This window comes from Dendropsophus ebraccatus, chromosome 3 (genome assembly GCF_027789765.1).
Source record: "Dendropsophus ebraccatus isolate aDenEbr1 chromosome 3, aDenEbr1.pat, whole genome shotgun sequence".
In the NCBI taxonomy this organism is placed as follows: domain Eukaryota; kingdom Metazoa; phylum Chordata; class Amphibia; order Anura; family Hylidae; genus Dendropsophus; species Dendropsophus ebraccatus.
Genome location: NC_091456.1, coordinates 101,651,578 through 101,676,673, shown reverse-complemented (window position 1 = coordinate 101,676,673; position 25,096 = coordinate 101,651,578). Strand labels below are relative to the sequence as shown.

The following is a 25,096-nucleotide window of genomic DNA, read 5'->3' as shown; positions in this document are numbered from 1 at the left end:
GAGGACATCTGTGTGCCCTGGGCCCTCATACCATCCTCATAGAGTCGGTTTCTAGCCATTTGTGCAGACACATGCACATTTGTGGCCTGCTGAAGGTCATTTTGCAGGGCTCTGGCAGTGCTCCTCCTGTTCCTCCTTGCACAAAGGCGCAGGTAGCGGTCCTGCTGCCTGGTTATTGCCCTCCTATGGCCTCCTCCACATCTCCTGGTGTACTGGCCTGTCTCCTGGTAGCGCCTCCAGCCTACTGAAAGACACAGCAATCCTTTTTGCCATACCACCCTTGATGAGCTGCACAGCCAGAGCCATTTGTGTGGGTGGTGGAGTCCGTCTCATGCTACCACGAGTGTGAAAGCACCACCAACCTTCAAAAGTGACCAAAACATCAGTCAGAAAGCATAGATACTGAGAAGTGGTCTATGGTACCCACCTGCAGAACCACTCCTTTTTGAGTCTGCCTTGCTAATTGCATGTGAAATTGATTGTCAATCAGTGTTGCTTCCTAAGTGGACAGTTTGATTCCATAGAAGTTGGATTTGCTTGGAGTTATATTGTGTATTTTTTTGTATATTTTTTGAGCTTTGTGTGTGTGTGTGTGTGTGTGTGTGTTTGTATATATATAATATATACACACACACACACACACACACACACAAAAACACCCACCACATCTTATGGATGAGCAATAATGTTGGTATTTGTGGGGAGAGCAGTAGTATCCTTTTGGCCTCCAGAGTTTCAAACAGGTAGTCAGAGTGTAGGTGATGCCTAATCAGTACTTTTTTCACTGCGTCCTCATGACAGCACCACAATGGAGGACGTCACCCTTGACCCTATCAGGAACAGGAAATCACAGAGGTTAAAAGGGCACTTCCCACAATCCCCCTCAGTGTTTTTCCTGTTCCTGACAGGATCAAGGAACACGGAGGTTACCTGTGATCCTGTGTGGTCATGGGTTCCTGGGACAAAGGCTTGGAACGGCTTGCGAGTCCTTCCGGATGTCTTGCCTGGCGGTAACATCTTCTGAGGTGTCTCCGGTCCCCCACTCCCCTTGCGGCGCTCCCGGAGTTAATGCAGGGGAGTCTGAAGACGCTGCGGCCCTCGGGATCCATGGCGGGTCTCCTGCGGCCTTCTCCGGCGGGTAAGATTTACTGCGCATGCGCGCGCTTCTCATGGGGATGCGTGCGCACTGACGTAGGCACGTAGCGTGCGTCGCCTGCGTCACGTGCGTAGGTGACGTCACGCGCCCGCCGGAAGACTCAGCTGATAGGAGTTACGCGGCGCGGCGTGGAAATGGCGCCAAATTCAAATCTCCTGCGGTCTCTCCTCTATAAAGGCTGGTGAGTAGCTGATACATGTGCCTTATACTCCTGCATATCTTGTGCTATCATGGATGTTCAGGATGCTGAGAGAGAGGAGGCTGTGGAGAGAATCATGCCTGCTGGCTCTGTGAGTTATACCCTGAGGGGTTCACTTACTTATTTTTTGTGATAGGGAATCACCAACGGGGAGTAGCTATCATATTGTTTTGGTGTCTCTCTATCCTTAGGTGGAGAAAGAGATACCAAAAAGAGCAATGGATAAAAGATGTGTTGGATGTAATGTCAGCCTGCCGGATATTTACAACAGAATGCTATGCAAAAACTGTTTGGTGAAGCTTAATCCTCCAGCCCAGGTGTCGGTGTCTGATGATATACGGGCAATTATCCGCCAAGAGATTCAAGCCTCTATGTTGGGAATAATGCCAGTTGTCCCTACACAAGGTCCATCTGCTCCATTACCTATAATTACCCCAGGGCTATTAACTTCTGCTGTGCACTCACCTGCAAAAAAACGCAAGACCTATGTGATATCTGACTCTGAATCTGAAAATCTTCAAGATGACAATATTGAAATAGAAGATAATATAGAGGAGTGCACAACAGAAGCGCCTACGGTTACCCCTAATAAGGAACCGACTAAGTTTTGTTTTTCATCTGAAAATGCAGACACTCTAATTAAAGCTGTTAGAGCAGTAATGGAATTAGAGGACATCGAGCAACCATTATCTGCACAAGATGCTATGTTTGCAGGTCTAAAACCAAAAAAATGGAAAGTATTCCCTATTCATGAGAATATTAAAGATCTAATCTTTGCAGAGTGGAAAGAACCAGAAAAAAGGCTTCAGATTCCTAAAGAGTTTAAATCCAGATTTGTATTTGATGAAACAGAGTCTGAAACCTGGTCTACAACCCCTATGGTAGATATACCAGTAACCAAAATAATCAAAAAGACATCATTACCATTTGAGGATGCCTCCCAATTGAAAGACTCAATGGATAGAAAAATGGAGGGTCTCCTGCGGAAATCTTGGGAAGCCTCCACTGCAATATTAAACCCTAACATCGCAGCTACGAGTGTAGCAAGATCTTTACACATCTGGCTCGAGCAATTAGAGGCTCATATTGAGGGCAAAACATCCAGGGATGAACTACTTTCTACCATGCCAATGCTTAAAATGGCAGCTGGGTTCTTGGCTGACGCTTCAGCAGAAACCATTAGAATGGCAGCCAAGTCTGCAGCATTATCCAATGCCACTAGAAGAGCTCTTTGGCTTAAACACTGGCAGGGAGATGTTGCCTCCAAAAATAAAGTTTGTCAATTCCCTTTTCAGGGTAAGCTCCTGTTTGGCCAAGACCTGGAGGAAATCTTGGAAAAAGCGGCAGACAGAAAAAAGAAGTTTCCTGACTCAGGTCAACCGAAAGGTAAAAAACCTTTTCGTCCCTACACACAAAAAAAGCAGGATTACAAAGGCAAAGGCAAATCTGGCCGCTGGTCCTATCCCAAAGGAGGTAAGGGAAGAGGATTTCTCCTCAACCCTTCCTCTGAAGGGAAAGACAAGTGACTCCATCAAGGTGGGGGGAAGACTATCTCACTTTGTAACACACTGGGAGAAAGTCACTCAAAACAAGTTTATATTAAACATCTTGAGAGAAGGGTACCTCTTGGACTTCTCCTCTCTTCCCCCCCCAAAATTCCAAGTTACCCACTACCAATCAGACAAGATGAAAGACCAACTGATGGATGGGATAAAAGAGCTGTTAAATCTAGGAGCTGTAATTCCAGTTCCTTTGGAGGAGAAAGGACTAGGACATTATTCCAGTCTATTCCTAGTTCCGAAGCCCAGCGGGGCATTCAGAACCATAATAAATTTGAAATCCCTGAACAGGTACTTAAAGTACAAAAAGTTCAAGATGGAGACGCTGAAAACTATCACTCCTCTGATTTACCCGAATGCAGCTCTAGCTACAATCGATCTGAAAGACGCTTACTTTCATATCCCCATACACCCCTCACATCAGAAATATCTCCGGTTTGCGATACAATCATCCCAGTCAGTACATCACTTCCAATTTACAGCACTCCCATTCGGGATATCTTCAGCCCCCTGGCTATTCACGAAGGTAATGTTAGAAGCTGTAGCAAACCTAAGATTACAGGAGATTACTGTAGTTCCCTACTTGGACGACCTTCTCCTTATTGCTCCATCCCCACCCATCCTCTTAGGACACATACAACTGGTCCTACATTATCTTCAAAACTTAGGATGGATAATAAACTTCTCCAAGTCGGATCTTGTTCCTTCCCACAGGAAGAAATTCCTGGGCATGATTCTAGACTCCAAAACCCAGATGACATCTCTACCGGAAGAAAAGGTCACCACAGTGATATCCAAAGTGGAAGATTTCAGGAGGAAATCCGTAATATCAATAAGGAAAGCTATGTCCCTGGTAGGTCTGATGACATCATGTATCCCGGCAGTGCCATGGTGCCAGCATCACTCCCGGACTCTCCAGACCAGCATGCTTCAGGTATGGGACAGATCTCCTTTATCCATAGACAAAAAGATGACTATTCCTCTAAGGGTCAAATCTTCCCTCATCTGGTGGAAGACCAAGAAAAACCTTACCAAAGGAGTTCGATGGAATCCGGAAGCACCAGTTCAGGTCACCACGGATGCCAGTCTTTGGGGATGGGGTGCGCATGTTCAAGGTCTGCACTTCCAGGGTCAATGGCAGGAAGTTCATCAAAAGCAGTCGTCAAATTACAGAGAACTGAGAGCAGTTTGGGAAGCACTGAATGCAGCAGAATCCCTTCTTGTCCACAAAGACATAAAAATCCTATCGGACAATGCAACAGTGGTGGCGTATCTCAGACATCAAGGGGGAACAAAGTCTACTCTTCTTCAGAGATTGACAGCAAAAATATTCTCTTGGGCGGAAATGAGAGTGTCATCAGTCTCTGCAATCCATCTAAAAGGTACGGACAACATACTGGCAGACTACTTAAGTCGCCATCAGGTCCTTCCGGGAGAGTGGGAATTAAATGCCCAGATATTCTCCAGCTTAGTAGAGAAATGGGGTTATCCAGAGATCGACCTATTTGCCTCAAGGTCAAACAGGAAAGCACAAAAGTTCTTTTCTCTAAACCCCCGGGATCACCCGGACGCACTGGATGCCCTACAACAAAATTGGAATTCCAAGCTGGCATACGCATTTCCCCCCTTTCCACTGATTGCGAGGACTCTTCAGAAGATCCACTCAAGCCAAACCTTGGTAATCCTGGTAGCTCCGATGTGGCCCAAGAGAGCTTGGTTCAGTCTCCTCAAGTCTCTAGCCATCCAGGGCCCAGTTGTTCTTCCTCTACAAGAAGATTTGTTGATCCAAGGTCCTCTACGCCATCCAAATCTGGCCAGTTTGCACCTAGCGGCATGGCTTTTGAAAAGTCCCTCCTTGCAGCTAGAGGGCTATCGGAAAAAGTGATAGAGACTTTACTTAAAAATAAGAAAGAAGTCACCTCTGCTATCTACTTAAAACAATGGAAGAAATTCTATTCTTGGTGCGGTGACTCTCCACCTGATATGGTCCATCCTGATATTCCCAGAATTTTAGATTTTCTGCAAGATGGTCTGGATAAAGGATTATCCATAAATACCCTAAAAGTCCAAGTGTCAGCTTTAGGATGTATATACGATACCCAAATAGCCGACCATAGGTGGGTAAGACGCTTCTTTAAGGCAGTAGCCAGGATGAAGCCCAAAATTACAAACCTAGCCCCTCCTTGGGACTTAAACACAGTCTTGTCTGGTCTCTCTAAAGAACCGTTCGAACCAATTAATGGAATTTCACTGAAATTCCTCACCATTAAAACTGCCTTTCTAATAGCCATAACTACGGCCAGAAGAGTTGGGGAACTTCAGGCATTATCTATTATGGATCCCTTTTGTACTATTCTGGAAGACAGAATAATATTCAAACTTAACCCTTCATTCCTTCCAAAGGTCGTCACAGACTTCCATAGATCCCAAGATATCGTGGTCCCATCCTTCTGTAGTGACCCAAAGAATGAAGGAGAAAAACTTTTTCATAATTTGGATGTAAGAAGATCTATTATCCAGTATCTAGAGATGACTAAAGATCATAGGAAGGATGAGAATCTCCTACTTCAATTCCAAGGCCCCAACAAGGGCAAAAAAGCAACAAAAAGCTCCATCGCAAGATGGATCAAGACAGCCATTTGTGAAGCTTACACTACAATGGGGAAGGATCCCCCTACCGGTCTAAAGGCGCACTCTACTAGAGCCACAGCAGCTTCATGGGCAGCTAGATCAGCCTCCCTCGAACAAATTTGCAAGGCAGCCACGTGGTCTTCACCTCACACGTTCTTCAAGCATTATCGTATGCACATTGGCACTTCTCAGGACCTGGCTTTTGGGAGAAAAGTGCTCCAGGCGGTTGTCCCTCCCTGAAAGTCTAAGTTGGTATGTCTCCATTGTGGTGCTGTCATGAGGACGCAGTGAAAAGCAAGAATTATTACTCACCGATAATTCACTTTTCATAAGCTCCTCATGACAGCACCCTTAGATTTCCCGCCCTTATTAGTGTATGATCCTGTATGGTTTCGTTATAATTACACTGAGGGGGATTGTGGGAAGTGCCCTTTTAACCTCTGTGATTTCCTGTTCCTGATAGGGTCAAGGGTGACGTCCTCCATTGTGGTGCTGTCATGAGGAGCTTATGAAAAGTGAATTATCGGTGAGTAATAATTCTTGCTATTTTGGTCCCCTCCGTCATCCAGCTCCCATCCCTTCAGGTGTTTTAGTTGAGCTGCCAGGAAGTACATGGCAGCATTAGGGATCGCCAAACCCCCGTCAGTCTTGGATCGCTGTAATGTGTCTAATTTAATGCGTGGATGCTGGGATCCCCAGATCAGGGCGCGAAAAATAGCATGTATCTTATGGAAAAGACGAGATGGAAGCCACACAGGAGAGTTATGTAAAATATATAGTAATTGCGGCATCCAAATCATCTTCACCAAATTCGCCCTTCCCACCACAGACAAAGGCAATTTGCGCCAGACAGCTAGCTTTTGCTGAAATTTATATATCAGGGGCGTCATATTCAGTTTTTCATAGGCCCTAACATCCCTAGAAATAGTAACTCCCAGGTATTTAAAGGTGTGGACACACCTCAGTGGGATGGCAGGACCCAGCTGCAAACTATCCTCTGAGTCTATGGGCATAATAACTGATTTGTCCCAATTTACAGTAAGGCCTGAATAAGTCCCGAATTCATTTATTATGGACATTGCAGTAGAAAGGGAAGAGGAAGAATCACTAAGGTACAGCAATAAATCATCAGCGTATAACGCCAGTTTATCCTCCCTCGATCCCCTCCTAAAGCCAGCCACGCCAGGGTGCAAGCGCAATAGGGAGGCCAGGGGTTCTATAGCCAGCGCAAACAGTAGCGGGGAGATCGGGCAGCCCTGCCGTGTCCCCCGGTGAAGCGGGAAAGCCGGCGACAGCCCTCCATTTATCCGCAGGCGCGCCATTGGGGCCGAGTACAGTAATTGTATAGCTGACAAGAAAACCGGTCCAAATCCCATCCTCTGTAACACTGCCCACAGATATGGCCATTCGACGCTGTCAAATGCTTTGACAGCGTCCAATGAACAAATCACCCTAGACCCCGGGTTCTCCACTGGTAACTGCAAGTTAAGGTGTAGCCTACGTATATTCAAGGCCATAGATCTGGCAGGGATGAACCCCGTCTGATCAGGATGTATCAGAGATGAGATAATCCCAGAGAGACGGGTGGCCAGGGCTTTAGCTATAATTTTGATATCCACCGGAAGTAGGGAGATGGGCCTATAGGAGTCTGGTACTAGAGGGTCCTTCCCAGGCTTCGGCAAGACTACTATTATCGCCTCCTGCATCGACCCGGGCAGGGTGCCCGACTCCATGGAGGCATTCCATAGTTCCAGCAATTTAGGGAGTAAGGGCTTCCCTACAAATTTATACAATTCCGCCGGGAACCCATCTGCCCCGGGGGCTTTATAATTATGCAGAGAAGCTGCTGCAGCTTCCAGTTCCTCTAGGGACAATGGTGCGTCCAGGAAATCCCGTTGTTCTAGCGTGAGAGTTGGTAAGGGTATGTCAAGTAAAAATTGCGTGAGTTGGGCCGTTGTCAGCTCTAAATGGGAAGAGTAAAGTGTCAGATAATAGCGTCGGAACACCTCCAGTATGTCGTGTAGTGTCGTCACCGCCACCCCCTCCTGGTTTTGGATACTAGTGATGTAGGTGGTGTCCCTTTGGGCATTGGCTACCACTGCCAGAATGTGTCCCGCCTTCTCCACCTCCACAAAAAAGGAATGTTTGGCAAATGTACGTTTCTGGGCTGCAGATTCCATGTCGAATATGTTAAGCGCCGTATGGGCAGCTCGGAGTCTCCGAGCCGTAGCCTCAGTTTGTTGTAAAATATGCTGTTCCTCCCGTTCTCTCAGACCCTTCAGAAGATCCTGACGCAACTGCCCCCTCCTCCTCTTTACCCCCGTGATACGCTGGATAAAATGTCCCTGGAGATATGCCTTCATGGCATCCCACTCCACCCGGAGAGACACCGAGCCCCCATTTAAAGCAAAATACTCCTCCACCACCGGTACCACAGTAGCCGGATCTAGGACTGTCAGCCAGTGCGGATTCAGTCTCCACAGACTCCTCCCGACCGCCCCAGATCCAGGGTGCGTCATTTGAAGTTTCAAGGGCGAGTGATCCGAGAGGGCCCTGGGGAGATAATCCACGCAGGTTATTTGATTTAACAGTGGGGCAGAGCATATAGCTAGATCTATTCTGGACAGAGAATGATGTGTGGAAGAGTAACAGGAGTAACTCCGCTCATCCGGATGCTTAAGGCGCCAGACATCTGAGAGAGACAGTTCCACCAGCATTTTCCCCAAGGGAGTGGTAGAGGCCACCGGGCTCACAGAACCCATGCTACGTTTATCCATCGAGGGGTCAATTACCATATTGAAGTCTCCCACTATCAAGATAGGTGCATCCGGGTGCGCAGCGCCAAACTCCATCACCCTATTCAACACCGTGCAACCGTATGGGGGAGGGACATATACTGCACTTAAAATGCATCTTATTCCATAGATAACACAGTATAAACAGACATATCTACCATTCTGATCAATTTTACTGTCCATGCATGTGAAGGGAATATCCCTGTGAACCAGAATGCTCACCCCTCTAGAGTACTGAGTGTACACAGAGTGGTAACTCCACCCTACCCAAGCCTGCTTCAGGTGTTGTGTAGTGTCAGCAGTTAGATGCGTTTCCTGAACACACAGCACCACAGGATGATGCTGCAGCAGGGAATCAAACATTGCATACCGCTTATCCGCTTCCCCCAGGCCCCGCACATTCCAAGAAATCACCGTAAGCTTACTAGCCATATTCACCCTTTAGCACATAAATGGGACGGTACTACTGTACAGTAGGCATATCATTAATCCTATAATACACATTCCATTGCAAGTAATGAAGCTCATAAAATGAGAAAAATAGCCACTGGGTGGCAGTAGCGCATAGGTCTCGGAGCACAACAACAAGCACAATGAAAGGAGTAAGGCACCATGTGGAATCAAAAAAAGAAAAACAGAGGGAGAAAAAGTGCCCCCAAGTAAAACATAATCGTGTATCCAGGAACAAAAGGGTCTGCTTCCAAAAAGTCTGCAGACTGGGGCACCAGTCCTCCATAACCATAGGACAGTGAACAGTCAGTCAGCTATGATGCTGCATACAGAGAGCATAACAGGTCCCACTTGAAACAGGAGAAATGAAATCCTGCGGGCCAGCAGGAGCAAACAAATGGCAGAAAATACTTATACGTCAATACTTATCAGACACTCGGGAGTCCTCCGAGGGCACCAAATCTTAAGGCGAGGCAGTTATGTCCGGGTCTCAGGCTGGCGCATCTTGATTGCGAGGGCTGCGCCTTCCACGAAGATGCTGTTCCTCCTGATCCAGCCAACGCATCGCATCTCTTGGGGAGGTGAAGAAATGGGTATCCCCCGCCGCAACAACCCGTAACTTGGCAGGGTATAGCATAGCATAAGGTACTTGCAGGGTAGGCAGCCTCCTTTTCACCTCAATAAACTGAGCACGCTGTTTCTGAACTTCCGCAGAGTGGTCAGGAAAGAAGGAGATTTTACTGCCGTTAATAGCCGCATCCGGAGAATTCCGTGCCGCTCTCAATATGATATCACGGTCCCGATAATGAAGCAATTTCACTAGGACTGCCCGAGGTGGGGAACCAGGTGGAAGAGGTCGCATAGGTACTCTGTGAGCCCTCTCTACCGCATACATTGGGGACAGACTGTCCTTCCCAAATACCTCAGCAAGCCATTTTTCAAAATATTCTGTGGGATTTGCACCCTTGACTCGAAATGTTCATTGTTAAATGTATAACTCACATAATGAATATTTCCTTTGTCTTCTGTATTACCCATGGGGGGCCCTCTTTATATCAACCTGTTTGCTCACTGTCATATGCTGTTATATATTGCAGTTCCAGAGTAACCTACAGATGGTGTCCTTGGCAAATAAACACGACGCTAATGAGTAAGTATTTTATGTGTCCTTTCTTATAGTCTCTCTCCCAATAGCAGGACAAACTGCTCACACCAGCTGTCTTGCTTATTGCATATGGCTTTACATTACCAGTTTGTCATATTACTGTTCTTCATGCTATCAATAGTATAAGTGGATTGCTGTAAACGTATGTGTTGACCCCTGACCTGGATAAAGCAAATCTGTCAGCCCCCAAACTGAGACACAGTAAGCTATTGGTAGCATTGGATATGTATTAATAAAAGCAGAGCTGCCATATGTAAGGATAGTGCCTCCATGCCGTATATTCAATAAAAAAAGCACTTTTATATTCATTGGCTTTACCCGCACCTTCCCACCCCCAGTAATGCCAAGGGCTTGCTTTACATCGGCAAACCCTTTACCTATGTCACACTGTAGCTGCATCCCACTGTATATGCTCAGGTGTGGTGAAGGCTTTGCAGCCACAGCTGAAGTCCTCTGATTCACTAAGCCTGCATTAATATGGTAGGACTCCAGTCTAAGATGTGTAAGGGGCTCGTTGTAAATGGCTCCAGTGTGAGATCTAGAAAGGGCTTGTTGGGGTCCACCAAGCCACAGGCATAGCTGGCAGTGGAAAATGGCAAGGGTAAGGCGAAAGCAGGCTAAGGCATTGAAACTCAAGGTCCCACCTCCAGGGCAAAAATAGCAAGTTTAGGGCATCAGTTATATTGAAAACATTTTTACTCTCCAGAATATCACAAAAATAGCAGAGTATTATTTGTATGCCCTTTGGTGGAAGAGCAAAGTGGTGAGACATCAACCTAAAGTAACACTATCACCCCCTTTTTGCATTCTGACTCCTCTACACAGGTGTAATGGGTAAATTTAGCAGTTTTCGCACCTTATTTTATATCATACGTCATGGTGCTTGTTCAAGTAAAAAGTGATCTTTTATCAACTGCAGATTGTGCTAAGTGGCCGGGCTTCATGGCATTAGCGTCATTTAGCCCCGCCCAACTTGCCACCATAGCCCCCGGCCTGCCATGAGGTCATCAACACATAGACTCCGCCCCTCAACGCCCATTGGTATATACAAGCCTAGAGGCGGTGGGGCCTAGACCTTTAGGCCAGCCTGTTCCAATGGTCGATGAGGGGGTGGGGCCTATGTGCCTATGATGTCATGGAGGGGCGGGGCCAACAGTAGCACAATCTGCAGTTGATAAAAGATCACTTTTTACTTGAACAAGCACCATGACGTATAATATAAAATAAGGTATGAAAACTGCTAAATTTACCTTTTACACCTGTGTAGAGAAGTCAGAATGCAAAAAGGGGTGACAGTATACTAAGATGAGCATATAATCAGATATTATTCACTTCTTTTAATTCTGTGCCTTGAAAATTAAGTAAAACAACTGAGGAATCACTTTTGGTTGCAAAGTGCATTATTTCCATTTGTAGATTGATATTCCATGTTTTCATTCCTAGACGACCAGATACTATGAAGCAAAAGAATGCTTTCCCTCCTAACTTTATCCACTCTCTGGATTCCACACACATGATGCTCACTGCCTTACACTGTCACAGGTCTGATTCATTTTACATTTCTGTTATTGGGCATTCAGAATTTTTTTTTTTTTTTTTTTACTAAATAATGTCATTCTGCCATATTTAATTTATTACAGACGTGGACTAACCTTTGTGTCTGTTCATGACTGTTTCTGGACACATGCAGATACTGTGGACATGATGAACAAGGTGGGACTTTCTAAACAAGGTTGATATAACTATATACGCAGACAAAACACTTTTAATCCTTTTAATGGATATTTAGTAATAATAGTATATAATTACAACCCTTATCCTTTTGACTTTATGTGGGGGAAATCTCAGTTTATTTCCGAAGCCTGTATGGTAAAAGTAAATTGGGAAGGGGTGGTATGCAGCTGAAGTTTCAGCCTCAGGCTGGATTCACACGTTCTGTGTTTGCTCCTTGAAGCACAGACCACACAGACTGTAAATCCCTGTACTGCAGCGTTTCCCCACTCCTAGCATGATATTGATACAACATGCGGGGCGGGGATACACTCCGGTACAGGGATTCACCATCCATGCTTAACGGAGTGAACACAGAACATGTGAATCCAGCCTCAGTGTTGTAGTACAGCAGGCATCTCGATGGTCAGAGCACACAGCACAGATCTTACATCACACCAGGAGGAGCTTGCACACTAAGCAGCTACAATCACGTGTAGGGAGGCAAGGGAAAATAGATTTGAGTTTACTACAACCTACAGCTGAGTAAATATGACTACAGCATATGCTTTGTATGTGAACATAACATAGGTAACATGCTGGCCTGTGACATATCAGTCAACAATGATGATTTTATCACTTCACTCCTTTGTGTTGATCAACTACAAGACAAAGTAGTAAAAAGCTATAGGATTACTGGCACTCAATGCCAAGGTAGCGTCTAGGATTTAAGCAAGACGAGTAGTGTCACATTGAAACTGTTCAAGGCTTAGCAGTAGGCTACATACTCCGCTCCTTTTTCTAGTGCAGTTTTGGATTGTCAGTCTGTATCATAGACTAGTTGTATTTTTGAACTTTAGAAATGCTTATTCACTGCAGTCTGTCACCATGGTTGCAGCTGAAAGCGTATGAAAGCTTTTGTGTGCTAGCACCCTAGGATTTAAAGCAGATGAATCAGAACACTAACTGTAGTGCTTGTCCACAGGTTTGTCGGGAACAGTTTGTGTCTCTGCACAGTCAGCCTATATTACAGAATCTCTCACAATTTTTGATACAAAAATACTGTCACAAGTAAGTACTGAAAAAGAACGGTGGCAGACTCTTAAGGTGCCCCCATACACATTAGAATAAAGTTGATTTGAAATATATGGTTTCAACCACAACAAACAGAAGGTGAAATTTATGATTTTAGATCACTCAACTCCTGGAAATCCAGTAGTAGTGTTCAGGAAATATCTTAAAGTTTAAAAATGAAATTTCCTTGAAATGCTGCATTCATCTTAATAGGAGTCCTTATTATAGGCCATCATATTTTTACAGCTGGCCTGGAATAAGGCAGTGTGGGTCCCCTGAGTGGGGATCATGGCAGCTCCGCTGTAAGTACGAGAGCCAGGCCCCCAGTGTATCTTCTAGGAACCGCTCTCATTTCACGTTCAGATTGTGACTTAGACATTTGATGTGTATGCTGTACTTACCCATCGGCTTCTTGGCAGCATGATCCCAGGTGCATGCCAGGCAGGATACACTGCACTGCATCGCAACTCCAGTCCTTAAAGTGCTACTACCATTTTTAAAAACTTCTGATATGTCATAGCGACATGTCTGATGTGCGCATCGGTTGTGGTACGGCTTCCGAGAACCCCACTGATCGCTATAACCAAGGGGCAGGCACATGCTCTGCCCCTTCATCTTCGCTACAGGGAGATGAATTCCATAGACTGCTAATAAGAGCAGCAAGACACCGACTGATACACACTTCCAACATGTTGCTATAACATGTCAGAAGTTTTTAAAAATGGTGGTTACATTGAAGTACCCCCAGGTCATAGTTTAAGGATTTCCAAATTCTCCAGACGCGGGGAGTCAAATGACGAGCGTTCGGAGAAGTTGCTGTACTCGGACACCTTCATAAAGTTCGCTCAACACTTGCGACCCTCCAGCTGTTGCAAAACTACAATTTCCAGCTTGCCTAGACAGCCAAAGCTTTACCTGTCCAGGCATCATGGGAATTGTAATTTTGCAGCAGCTGGCGGGCCACATGTTGATACCCATGGTCTCTAGACTATTGATTTATTTCTTAAAGGTTTTATTGATCTACTGTCTCTATTGAACTGTGATAAATGTGTAGCCATTACTCTGCTAGTTTACACTATATTTGATCAGGTTTTTACTGTGTTTGGTTGTGGCTAATAATCTAATCTTTTGGCTTCTAGTGCAAAGTCTCCTAACCAGGAAAACCTCAAAATGATGAATCTCTTCAAGGATGTTCCGGAGACAGGTAAGCAATAGCTGCTAAAAAGAGTAAAGTTACCATATCTGGTAGACATTAAAGTGGAGCAGTTGCCTGTAGCAACTTATCAAATTTAAAGAAAAAAAACCCCTACTCTACTTTTCTCGCGCACTGGTTTGTAATAAGTTTTTTTTCTTGATATGAAACGGTACTAAGTGGGAAGTAAAATTATTTGTTTTTTACCCACTAGGAACATTTAACCTAGAATATGTGAAGGATTCTACCTATTTCTTCAGCTGATCGTCCTGTTGCTTATGTGGGTGGAGTACAACAGAGGATGTGCACTATTACCTGGCGTGGTTCTGTATAGATGTCGCTGTGTTACAGCATTTACCCTGTCTATCCTTCCTGTGGAAGCTTCATTCCGCTTGCTTAGTCGGAAGCCTTGCGTGCTGTGGTCTAAGGAGTTGGTGTATAAATAAATCATGATCTAGTTTTTATAAGCTTCGAGGTTGTTTGACTACTTGCCAGTACGTCATATGTAAGACACACTCGTGAACGAATCACTCTCAAGGTTTGTTACTAATCAATATATCTATGTTAATCTGCCTCCTGCTGTGTAGCCGCAGATCTATGCATATTCTGGCTTGTTTTACGGTCTTCTCCGCTGCACAATTCATTCCTTCAAGTGTCCTCTGAGTAACCTTCATCTATCAGCAACACATTAGCGATGCGTCAGGACTGCTCAGTGCAGCAGTTAAAAGGCATAAGAGGTCTGTACAGACACGATGGTAACACTGAAGATAACTGATGTCATTTTGCAGATTATCTCCTTCCTGACCAGTACAACAAGACACAGTTCAGAAATATCTGTTTATTGCACACATAGAGAAGCTGGAATCATTTGCTTAGTAAAGTGCAGCTTCTGCAGAGACAGGAGACCCTGCACTCTTATCAACCCCCCCACCTCCAAAATACATTCATCAATGACATTGCCAACAACACATGATGGCACTGCCACCAAGGAGAAGAGGGGTAGTTCCTACTTCAAATAATAGAAACACATTTCTTTTATGGAAGTGGGAAACTTTCCTTAAATGAATTAAATTGCATTACATGTGTCATCCTTACAGGGGCAGTCCCATTTAAAACCTTTTGGTAAGCTAATTTTCAAAAAAAAATCTTTAAATTTTGAGACAAATGGAATGTAAGAACAGTTTTAGGTCTATACAATGCTGACACAAGCTGTTTAAGTAGTATCTGCTGTATTCTGTCAGAGCCAGAAGATAGCGGAATGGATTTTCACTATCAAACTTATGTCACTGAAATAGTGTTAGCCTGGATGGGACTGCCCCTTTCTGGGATGTTTGTTAAAGCAGCACTTTGGGAGTAAGGACTTGTTCCCACATTATGGTTTAACTGGAGCATAGGTGCAGGCATTTGGTAAAATTTCATGGAAAAATGAACTGCTGTGAACTTGGAGGAAAAGGACATAAAACAGTAGGAAGTCTGCTGCTTTTGAGACATCCTCCGGACAGAAATATTTGCACAGATTTTGTCCCATAATTAGCAAACAAATGTCATGAATTTGCTACCACTGTAGTTTATGCATACTACCTTTAGTTTCAATTTGAATAGTATTACAGACCTTTCTCTAACCAACTTTCAAACGGAAACATGATGGTTAGGGATGAGCAAATCTACAGTAGGAACGACGCAATGAGCTTCATTCCTATCAGAATTCTGCCCATCAGGCTGCAGGGCATTAAAGTCTGCTCCGCTCCCTGTCACTCCTCCCTGGGTGCTGGGAAAAGCTGGATCAAGCCCCAGTTCCCCAGGACCAGATCCATCTTTTTCCAGTACACAGGGAGGAGCCAATCAGACTTTAAAGCCACGCATCCTTATGAACAGAATCCCGATAGGAACAAAGTGCTTCGATTCGTTCCTACTGTAGATTCACTCATCTCTAATGATGGTAATGGGGGGGGGGGGGGGGGGAAACATCATACATTACTTTCCCAGGCACCAGACCACAGATAAATCACAAGATGTGAATAAGTCCTAAATGTGCTTTGCCACAGCATTCCTCCTTCATGACACACGAAAAGTCCTGATGTGTAGCTTCTACAAATCTATAGCTATAAGACAGACACTCAACCCCTTTCCTGTTTTATAACAGGATGTATAGTGTACAGATTATACAGGTATATATCTTAATATACAGCTGTGATATACATAATATGGCTTTCTAAAATACAATCCATGAAACTGACAAACAGCAGTGAAATATAAAAACAATTGTGGGAGGAAAAAAATGAAAACTTGAAAGAAAAAATAAACTTGACATAGTCAATAAACACATATAGGTCCTTTGGTGCAAGGGATCTGGCAGATCCATGGTCATTGGAGTGCCTAGGAGAGGTGAAGGGCTGCTTGGCACCACAGATAAACCAGAAGTAAGTTGTAAACTAGCAGCTGCAATTATAGAGCATGCATATCATTACTGGCTACCAGTGCCTTTTTTATTTAAATTTTTTAATAATAAAATTATATATATATATATATATATATATATATATATATATATATATTTATATATTTTAATTCAAGTGTTTACACAGCCTCATTAGTCATACTGGTTAACCATTGGAAGGATTAGCCAATATAGTTGGCATTCAGCTGTATATAGTGGCTGCATTATTGCTGTAAGGATACATCTAATACCACACCAGCCACCTGCAGAATTGCTGCTATGCATACAGTTATTTGTACAATAGGACTTACTGTGCCTAGTCTTGGTTTATAACATTTTTGTGGTTTGACCTATTAGAGGGAGAAAGCAGTGTTCATACCTGTGATATCACATATAAATATGTCTCCCCCTTTAAATAAAAATGATTATAAATTAAATTGCTTATGCATGATCATATAAATATAGGTGCTTCACACAAGATCCATATGTGACGACGTCACTGGATTAAGGTAGTCCAGGAGGACTTTAGCTGACACAAACCGCCTGCAGCTTGCACAGAACTATTGGCTTAGTTTATTTAGGGCTTATCTAGTAACAAACTTGTATCTTTTACAATTGTGTTCTCAGAATAAGGATCTATCAAGCAGATGACAATTTTTTTTAACCAAAGAAACCATTAGCATCCAACAGTCTCTTCTCTAATGACAGACAGGCCGGCTGCCTTGGTCCCATTTAATTGAAGATTTATGCACTTTTCCACTTCACGCAGAGCTCTTCACAGATCTCTAACATGGAACAGTGCCACATTTTCCTACTCTTGTAAACAGCAGAGAAGTTATGTGGTAGACTGCTGTCAGAGGTGGCATTTACTGAGTTAACTACTAATTCCCCTGACATTTTCACACATTAATACTATCACCGCTCAAAATGTTGCTCATTGTGAAGCAGTGAAAATATTAGGAAATTAGCAAAAGACAAAAAGTGACTGACTACAAGTGCACATTTTAGTTTCTCAGAGTTATGAACCATCAAGTACCACCCAAAACAGATGTTATCACTCTGTCACAAGTTTGCAGACAGCCTCCCTCGCACAGGATCAGTATCTGGGGCACTAACCACAGAATCTTTCCTGCCTCCTAATGATGATCCCACTGCAGAGTCCGAGACACCACCAACTGTGCCAGATGAGGACAATTGGTGGGAGAGGGCAAGTCTTGCGGGCGCAGGCACTCTTGGGCCTGCCTGTGGCCCTAATCCACCCTTGGCTGCAGAGGAGGTTAAGCTGCCAGTTGCTTGAGAGGGAGCTGGTGGACTGCGGAGCTGTGATGCTCCTTGAGGCAGTGAGGGCTGTGAAGCGGAAAGAGGACGAGACTCACGTGTTAGTGTACCAGAATGAAGAGAGTGTGTGCTCTTGTGTACAGAGAGCCGATGTGGAGAGGCAGAAGCCCCAGAATAGGTGAGAGAAAGTTGGGAGCCTGTTTGTTGTTTAGCTGGGTAGGCAAAGTTCTGAGACACTCTTGGTGATTGGTTAGGAGGACTGGGCATGATTGCGGACTGCCGACGTGGACCTTGGTGGGGAGGTGGATGATGCTGTAAGAGCTGTAGGGGTGGTTGGAAAAGAGCTGGGGATACTGAAAAGGCTCCAGGCCCTCCTTGAGCGTATTGGAGCCGTCTCATTATTCGGGGAGACCCCACCAATGGGCTAGCCATTGGGGGACAAAAACTCATAGCTACGGCTTGCTGTAAGGTTGCAATAGCAGATGTGACTTGGGGTTGTGGAGAAGGAGGATTGCATGTAGCATACATCCCTCCACTCAGCTGGTTGAGCTCAGCCTGGTGCACCATCTCACGATCATACTTCACAATCTCTTGGATAATTTCATTTTCTTGGTTGTTAAAAACACCAGAGTTTAAGTCATGCTGAACCTTGTGCATTAATATGGAATTCTTTTTTCCTGTGGAAAAACACAGATGTTTCTGTTCAATTAATGATGATATTTTACATTTATAAAGCTTGTAATAATTCACTCCAATTTTCTCTCTAAACATTCTTACCCCTATATCTTAAACCTATTCAGTGTTAATTCCAGTGCTAATCTCCAGTAGTTCATTTAATGTCATTGTATTCTACAGCACCATATACAAACTGTCAGTACTTCTATTGGGCACCAATTTTAATTGCTCTTTGCTTTTGGAATCCTGAAGGAACATGTAATACCCAGGAGAGACTTAAAGAAACAAAGAATCTATGCAAATAATGGCCTTTTGCACCCTATTTCTGCAATTCAACTTTGTTAACCATTGAATAATTGTTTTTTCATGCAAATTATGAATTGCTATTTTTTGAATGTATGAAAGAAGCAACTGCCTCTCCAGTCCTTTGTCTTCTGCCACAATTCTAAACACAAGTTTCAAGAAAAGTTGTCATTGCTTTATTTTGGAAGTCTTGCTGACACATTTCAACATGCCGGGAAAAAAATGGCATCAACGTCAGGGAAGCTGTAGAAGCCCATGCCACAATTTACGAGCCTGGAGAACAAGAAAATGGCTGCACATCTTGATACTAAAGCTTTTCAGCTACATTTAAAAGAAACATTATTTTTTTTTCTCCAGGTTTGTGCACAATTTACTATGTTACTGACTAAGGCCAGAGTCATACGTCCGTGTGCAGTCTGTGATATACGGTTCGTAAGCTGACTGAACATCACAGACTAAACTCAAACTCTTACAGAACTCTGTGATTAGCACTGTAGCCTTGCAGCGCTGGAGTCCTGGGTTCAAATCCCACCAAGGGCAATATCTGCAAAGAGTTTATATGTTCACTCCATGTTTGCGTAGGTTTCCTCCAGGTACTCTGGTTTCCTCCCACACCCAAAAACATACAGATAGGTGAAGCGCTGCAGAATCTTTGTGCGCTATACAAATAAAAAAAACTCCCTGCATCATAATTTATCATGATGCAATGAGCTCTGAAACAGCTCAAGCTCCCCGCTAGTGAACTGACATGGCCATGACTATACTGTAGCACAGAGATTTAACTGTTTCAGAGGTCACTGCATCATAATGAATTAGTTGAAGAGATCAGTCTGTGATATACAGTCACCTTATGGATTGTATATGACGGACTGAACACGGGCGTGTGAATCTGGCCTTAGTTGTATAGTGCCTATTCAAATATTCCCAAGTACAAACACAACAGGTCTTCTCTGCAGTCATCCTGCAAAGCCCTCTAGTATCTAGAAACTAATGTTTGGGCAGTACATCACCAGCCATTTATGTGGACATTTGGCCAGTCCTTTGGCAATCAGTGGGTTTGTATGACTTTTCAAATCATGAAGCTCTGAGTGATTTTAATGGGGAGCTTTAAAGCAGGACAACGTGGAGAAAGTTACATAATTTCTGTTTACACTTTGTACCACATCTCCCATTGAAATCAAGGTGGTTTCTGCTTCCAAAGCCAAATAGTTTTAACCATGTGCACATACCCTAAAGCATAGACACACTAGGTGGAATAAATACTGTCTAAGACGTAAACCAGTTTGGTCTTAGCAACCAATCACTGCTCAGCTTTCATTTAAAGAACTTAAAGGGGTATTCCACCCATGCAATCCCCCCAAAAAACACTCGAAAGGATCCTAGTCTTAGGGCCGTATTAGACGGCCCAATCACTTAAGTAAACGAGTGCCGAGCTGCAGAAATACTGAGCTTATTACACAGCTCATTTATTGAACAGCCCTTGCTGTATATAGTAAATAATAAAGTATATACATATCTCTTCTTGCTCCCTGGTGTATTCCTGGCTTTTTTACACTCCCTGCAGCCGCCAATAAGACTTCAGAGCCAGTCTCTGAAGTGGCAGGCTGCTCAGCCAATCACTGGCCGCGGTGGTCCCGTTCCGGCCAGTGATTGGCTGAGTAGTCTGTTGCTTCAGAGACTGACTCGGAAGCTGTACCTGGCGGCTGTGGGGAGCATGGAGAGGTAATGTATAGGGATGATCGAACAGCGGTCATTTTCGCGTTTCTTTGAACTCAAACCATACTGAATGAAATGGTTCGCGTTATAACAAACTCCCGCTGTTCAATCATTTCTAGTAATGTATACAGTTTATTATTTTCTTTACAGAGTCATCATCAATATATTTGTCAGTTTTATTATATTATTTTATCAAAACACTCCTGATCTCTGCTTGGAATATTGGTCAAGGCCAAAGCATTTTAGCTTAAGAAGAGCTAGGGGCTAATCAAAAGGGCACTGTCATTGTTTCCCTCAAGCAGCAGGATGCCAGCTCAAATTAATACACAGCCAAGACCCTGTTGCAACACCTGGGCTTTGGAGAAGTTTTTGTGCAGTAACAGCACTGGGCCAATGTTACTGTGCGACTCCAGCAGAGCACCAGGATGTAGAAAGACATGGCAGTGGCTCCTGGGCCAAAGACAGGGCGATAGTATATGTTTGGCTGGAAAGGCACTTTTCACTACATTACTCTGTCATGCATATGCATAACTGGGCGGACATGAGGAGACAGCCAGGTGAAACAGTGTGCTGAGGGGCAGGGGAATACCCTCAGTGCACCAAACCTACCTAGTTGACAACAACACTACAAGACCATACCAGTAGGTTGGTATGCAAGACCCAGGTCTTAATTTCCCTAGATGCTCAAATTTTCAGACAAATATTTTTTTGGTTTTGGTTGCTGTGTAAATGACGCTCTAAAGGAAAGGTTTTGTTGACAAACAAAAAGATTTACATAATCTCACCTATTCTATCCAGTCTGTCTATGGCAACTGTCTCAAACGCACGCCTCATCATGGGATATTCTTCCAACACCTCATTGAAATGATCCACGGATAGAGAGTATAAACGGCAGTATGTGTCTGCACGTACGCTAGCTGTGCGCCGTCCTCGTGTCAGCAAGCAGATTTCTGCAAAGACAGAACCAATTAAGCAAGTCTCCAGTGGACACAAATCCACAATGTATTAATATCAGAATGTGGCTAAGAAAATTCCCACACATTTTTATTTTACCTGCAGAAATGTAAAATACTGTATTTTCCAGTGCATAAGACGACTCCCAACTTTTCTAGTTGAAATATAAAGTTTGGGATATACTCACTGTATAAGAATACTCCTCTACCAACGCACTCCAAATAAAAAGTACTAAAAAAACCATCAGACAGCAGTGAGATCTGAGAGACAGAGAAGGAGGTACAGTAATACCGGAAGGATACAAGGGTGGGCCAGACGGGTGATAGAGATGTGTTTTTCTGGGCACAGTGCCACTCCACCGTATCTCTTTTTTCCATACCCTGGACGTCTGCAGCTTGCTCTACCCCTCATACTGTCGCCAGATACAGTGGGGATTGCGGCTGTTTTTGAGCTCCCCCCACTGCATGCGGCGACCTCAGATTCGGCCTATAAGACGACACCTGACTTTTGAGAAGATTTTCCTGGGTTAAAAAGTAGTCTTATACGCAGGAAAATACAGTAAATCTTTATTATCCTACTATTTTGCGAGTACAGCTCTACTAGATTACAAACTAAATCCTGTAGTCTATTTCTGTAGTCATTTATAACTTCTCTACAGTTCTTCTTGCTAACCTACTTCTGAGTACGTTGGGGTTATTCTCACACACCATGTTGTATGTTACCCTGGAGACATCTGAGCTGCATTTTCTAAAGACCTCACAAGCGTGCAGGGCCATCTCTGTGTGAGAAATGAAGGGAAGAGGAGATATGGCACAGACTACAGTACTGGAGGAGATTGCCTACTGTGCTCTCAACATGCAGTTTCATATACAGACATGTTGAAGAAAGCAGGTAAGGAAATCGGTCAACAATAAAACTCATGATATATATATGTAAAACATGTTTTCCATGACTAACTGCTAATTTATAACTACACTGCATGATTAATCAAGCGGCTGGGCTGTATGAACAGTTGCTGTGTTGGTCGTGTAGCCATTTAAATGCATTGTTATTGGCCACACGTTTTGCTTAGTTTCTCTTCTAAAGCTCTCATGTAGTCACACACAGTGCAGGCTGCTTTGTACCATTCAGAGTAAAATCCGTCACAGAAGCAATTTAATCTATCAGTCTACAGTGATGATGAGCAAACTTGCCGAACTCGAACGCTAGCCATTTGACTCCCTGTGGCTGGAGAAATTGGGCTGCATCCAACTTCTCCAGTTGCCAGGAGTCAAATGCCAAGCATTCGGGTCTGGCCAAACCAGCAAATTTTCTCATCAGATTACTTTTCCAAGTGATCCTCTAAGTTGATTTACGTCAAAAACAATAGTAACCTTTGATCAATTTATAAATAAGTTTACAAGATCACTCAAAAGAGGAGAGAGATAGGCCCAGTAAGCGAGCGTCGGTTTAGAGCTCGCTTGTCGGGAATATCAGGCTGTGTGATACAGGCCTAACCTATTGGAGTTGATCATTAGAGACTTATTAATGAATAACTGCTTAGCCACATTGTTTGCTAATCAGCAGACCAATAGTTTCTGAGCCACAGCTTAGCAACAGCAGATGAAGTCTATGGGTGACAACACCTGACCTGCTTGTTCTTTGGAAGATATAGCTCTGTCACTCATAAAGAGGAGAGTGGATGCATATTCCCTAAACGGTCAGTGACTTTCCATCGAACAGATCTAGACAAGTAGAGGACATTTTGTAAACCTGTTTGAGGGTTTTTTTTATTTGTTAGATTACTCAAGACCTGTTCTTCTCCTGTTCAGTACAAAACTATTAAATGAAGGGAAAAATCTTAGCTTCATAGTAGTGATCTCATACCTCCAAAGTAAGAGCCATCTGAGAGCTTGACCTCCTTGTTGCCCTTGGTAAGCACACTAACCACACCATGTTGGATGAAATACATCTTCTTGCCAATGGTCCCCTCACGAATGATGTAGTCGGTAGGTTGAAATACCTCAAATTTCAGCTTGGTAAGCATTGCAGTGACAAAGCAGGGGTCAGCATTGGCAAACAGTGGCATAGATGCTACCAGTTTCCTACAATTGAAGTTAACAATTTCCTAGAATAGACATGGAAGCCAAAGCAAGCAGATGAAAAAGAACATGGGTATAATAGGTTAGTATAAATGTTGGGCAGAAATATTAATTTTCAAAAGTCAACTGCGATAATGATATATAATAATTTGATAATTTCCCTCAAAGGCAAACACTTAACCTTTTTTCAGAATACGGGCACCCAACCCAAAAGTTTAAACATTATGGAGGAGATTTATAAAACTGGTGTAAAGTAGAATTGTCTAAGTTGCCCCTAGCAACCAATCAGATTCCACTTTTCATTCCTCACAGATTCTTTGAAAAATGAAAGGTGGAATCTGATTGGTTGCTAGGGGCAACTAAGACAATCCTACTATACACCAGTTTGATAAATCTCCCTCTATCTGTCAAGGGGCCAAGGCTCCATGTAACACTGACTTGTTCAGCCCTTACATTGCTATTACACCTCCTACTGTACAGAAAATGATTTCTACAAAAGAAGTTGAGCTTTACTCCAAATCTATAAGCGACACATCTTTACATATTAAAAATCTACCACTACTACTTCTAAGCAGAAGATCTATTGCCACGATCAGCCTCAGTATATTAACAACCCAGCAAAAAGAATCTGAGAACCTGAGGCCTAAAGAGAGATGCAACCTTATTTTATGTGTAGAAAAAGTTCTCTCCTGCTAAACCCATGAGGCTTCTTAATTGGAAATAGTGTATAATGATATTCAAACCACATTGTCCCTCAGCAGAAGACAGCTTTTCAGAGAAAAATGGCCTGCCTTATAAATCTGCATGATATTTGCTGTACTACTTCATCTTTTATAACCAGATGCTAGAATTGGTAGAGAATCAGGCTAAGTAAGAGGATTAATATGAAAGCTTCCAACAATCCCGGAGGTTTTCCAACAAATCTGAGTCTTATGCAACCATTCCTCCTCTTAGAAAATTCGGAAGTCTAAATGACCATTAGTGTTCATGAGAGAGTTACACATCTATGGCTACACAAAGAATAATTTCAATACTCTTTCATATTACTTTATTGCTGACGTACTGGCATACACAAATATGCAAGCATAAAAATGTAATGGTTTATAAAATCTTATGGGGAATCCAGCATTCCCCAGCAGCGTGGCAAAACTGCTCAAATTTTACAAACTTTCTGTAAAAGCCCCATATTTGTGCAAATATTCTGCACAACCTCCCACTTTGTGCTAGAAATTTTGCACAAACCAGCGCATGTGTAAAAATATATATATATTTGCTGCAGTCTGCCACTCTGATCTGGTGAAAAGGATGAGAAATTGCCCCCAAAGAGTCAGATCGCCTAGAAAGGTGCCAATAATTTTACACTAATTTTTACGCTTTTTGGCCACTACTATGAATTCAACAAAAAAGCCTCAGAATTTACAAAGATATGTCATATTTAAAGAGGCTGCCTCATGAAGATAGCTCTGTACATTTCCCCTATTAGTCTATCTGAACATTAGGAGATTGCAATATGAGGAAAAAGAGAAAGCCATGTAAGAACAGTGCCTGTTCTGGCTGACCTAAAAAATGTATGCATTACATGGATGGCCATTTTCGTATTATGCTACATTTCCTGTGAGAAGCATACAAACACATAATAATACATTAGATATAATAAAACATAGATCAGCCATAACACTAAAACCACTGTGAGGTAATGTGCATAACGTAATTATCAAGGG

At 43.4% G+C, this 25,096-nt stretch overlaps 2 protein-coding genes across 2 annotated transcripts in view; one reads left to right on the top strand and one right to left on the bottom strand.

The window, feature by feature from the left end:
- Positions 1-14,398, top strand: part of POLRMT (RNA polymerase mitochondrial) — a 64,225-nt gene extending 49,827 nt beyond the window's left edge. The window contains exons 16-21 of the mRNA XM_069962378.1: positions 9,888-9,940; positions 11,399-11,497; positions 11,596-11,668; positions 12,651-12,736; positions 13,879-13,943; positions 14,146-14,398. Coding sequence (XP_069818479.1) covers positions 9,888-9,940; positions 11,399-11,497; positions 11,596-11,668; positions 12,651-12,736; positions 13,879-13,943; positions 14,146-14,195 — 426 coding nt within the window. The 3' untranslated portion in view covers positions 14,196-14,398. The remainder of the gene's footprint in view (positions 1-9,887; positions 9,941-11,398; positions 11,498-11,595; positions 11,669-12,650; positions 12,737-13,878; positions 13,944-14,145) is intronic.
- Positions 14,399-14,760: 362 nt separating this feature from the next.
- HCN2 (hyperpolarization activated cyclic nucleotide gated potassium and sodium channel 2) overlaps positions 14,761-25,096 on the bottom strand; it is a 51,794-nt gene continuing 41,458 nt past the window's right edge. Inside the window, exons 6-8 of the mRNA XM_069962379.1 lie at positions 23,161-23,401; positions 21,126-21,290; positions 14,761-18,323 (exon numbers count right to left, since the gene is read on the bottom strand). Of these exons, the coding sequence (XP_069818480.1) occupies positions 17,431-18,323; positions 21,126-21,290; positions 23,161-23,401 (1,299 nt within the window). The 3' untranslated portion in view covers positions 14,761-17,430. The remainder of the gene's footprint in view (positions 18,324-21,125; positions 21,291-23,160; positions 23,402-25,096) is intronic.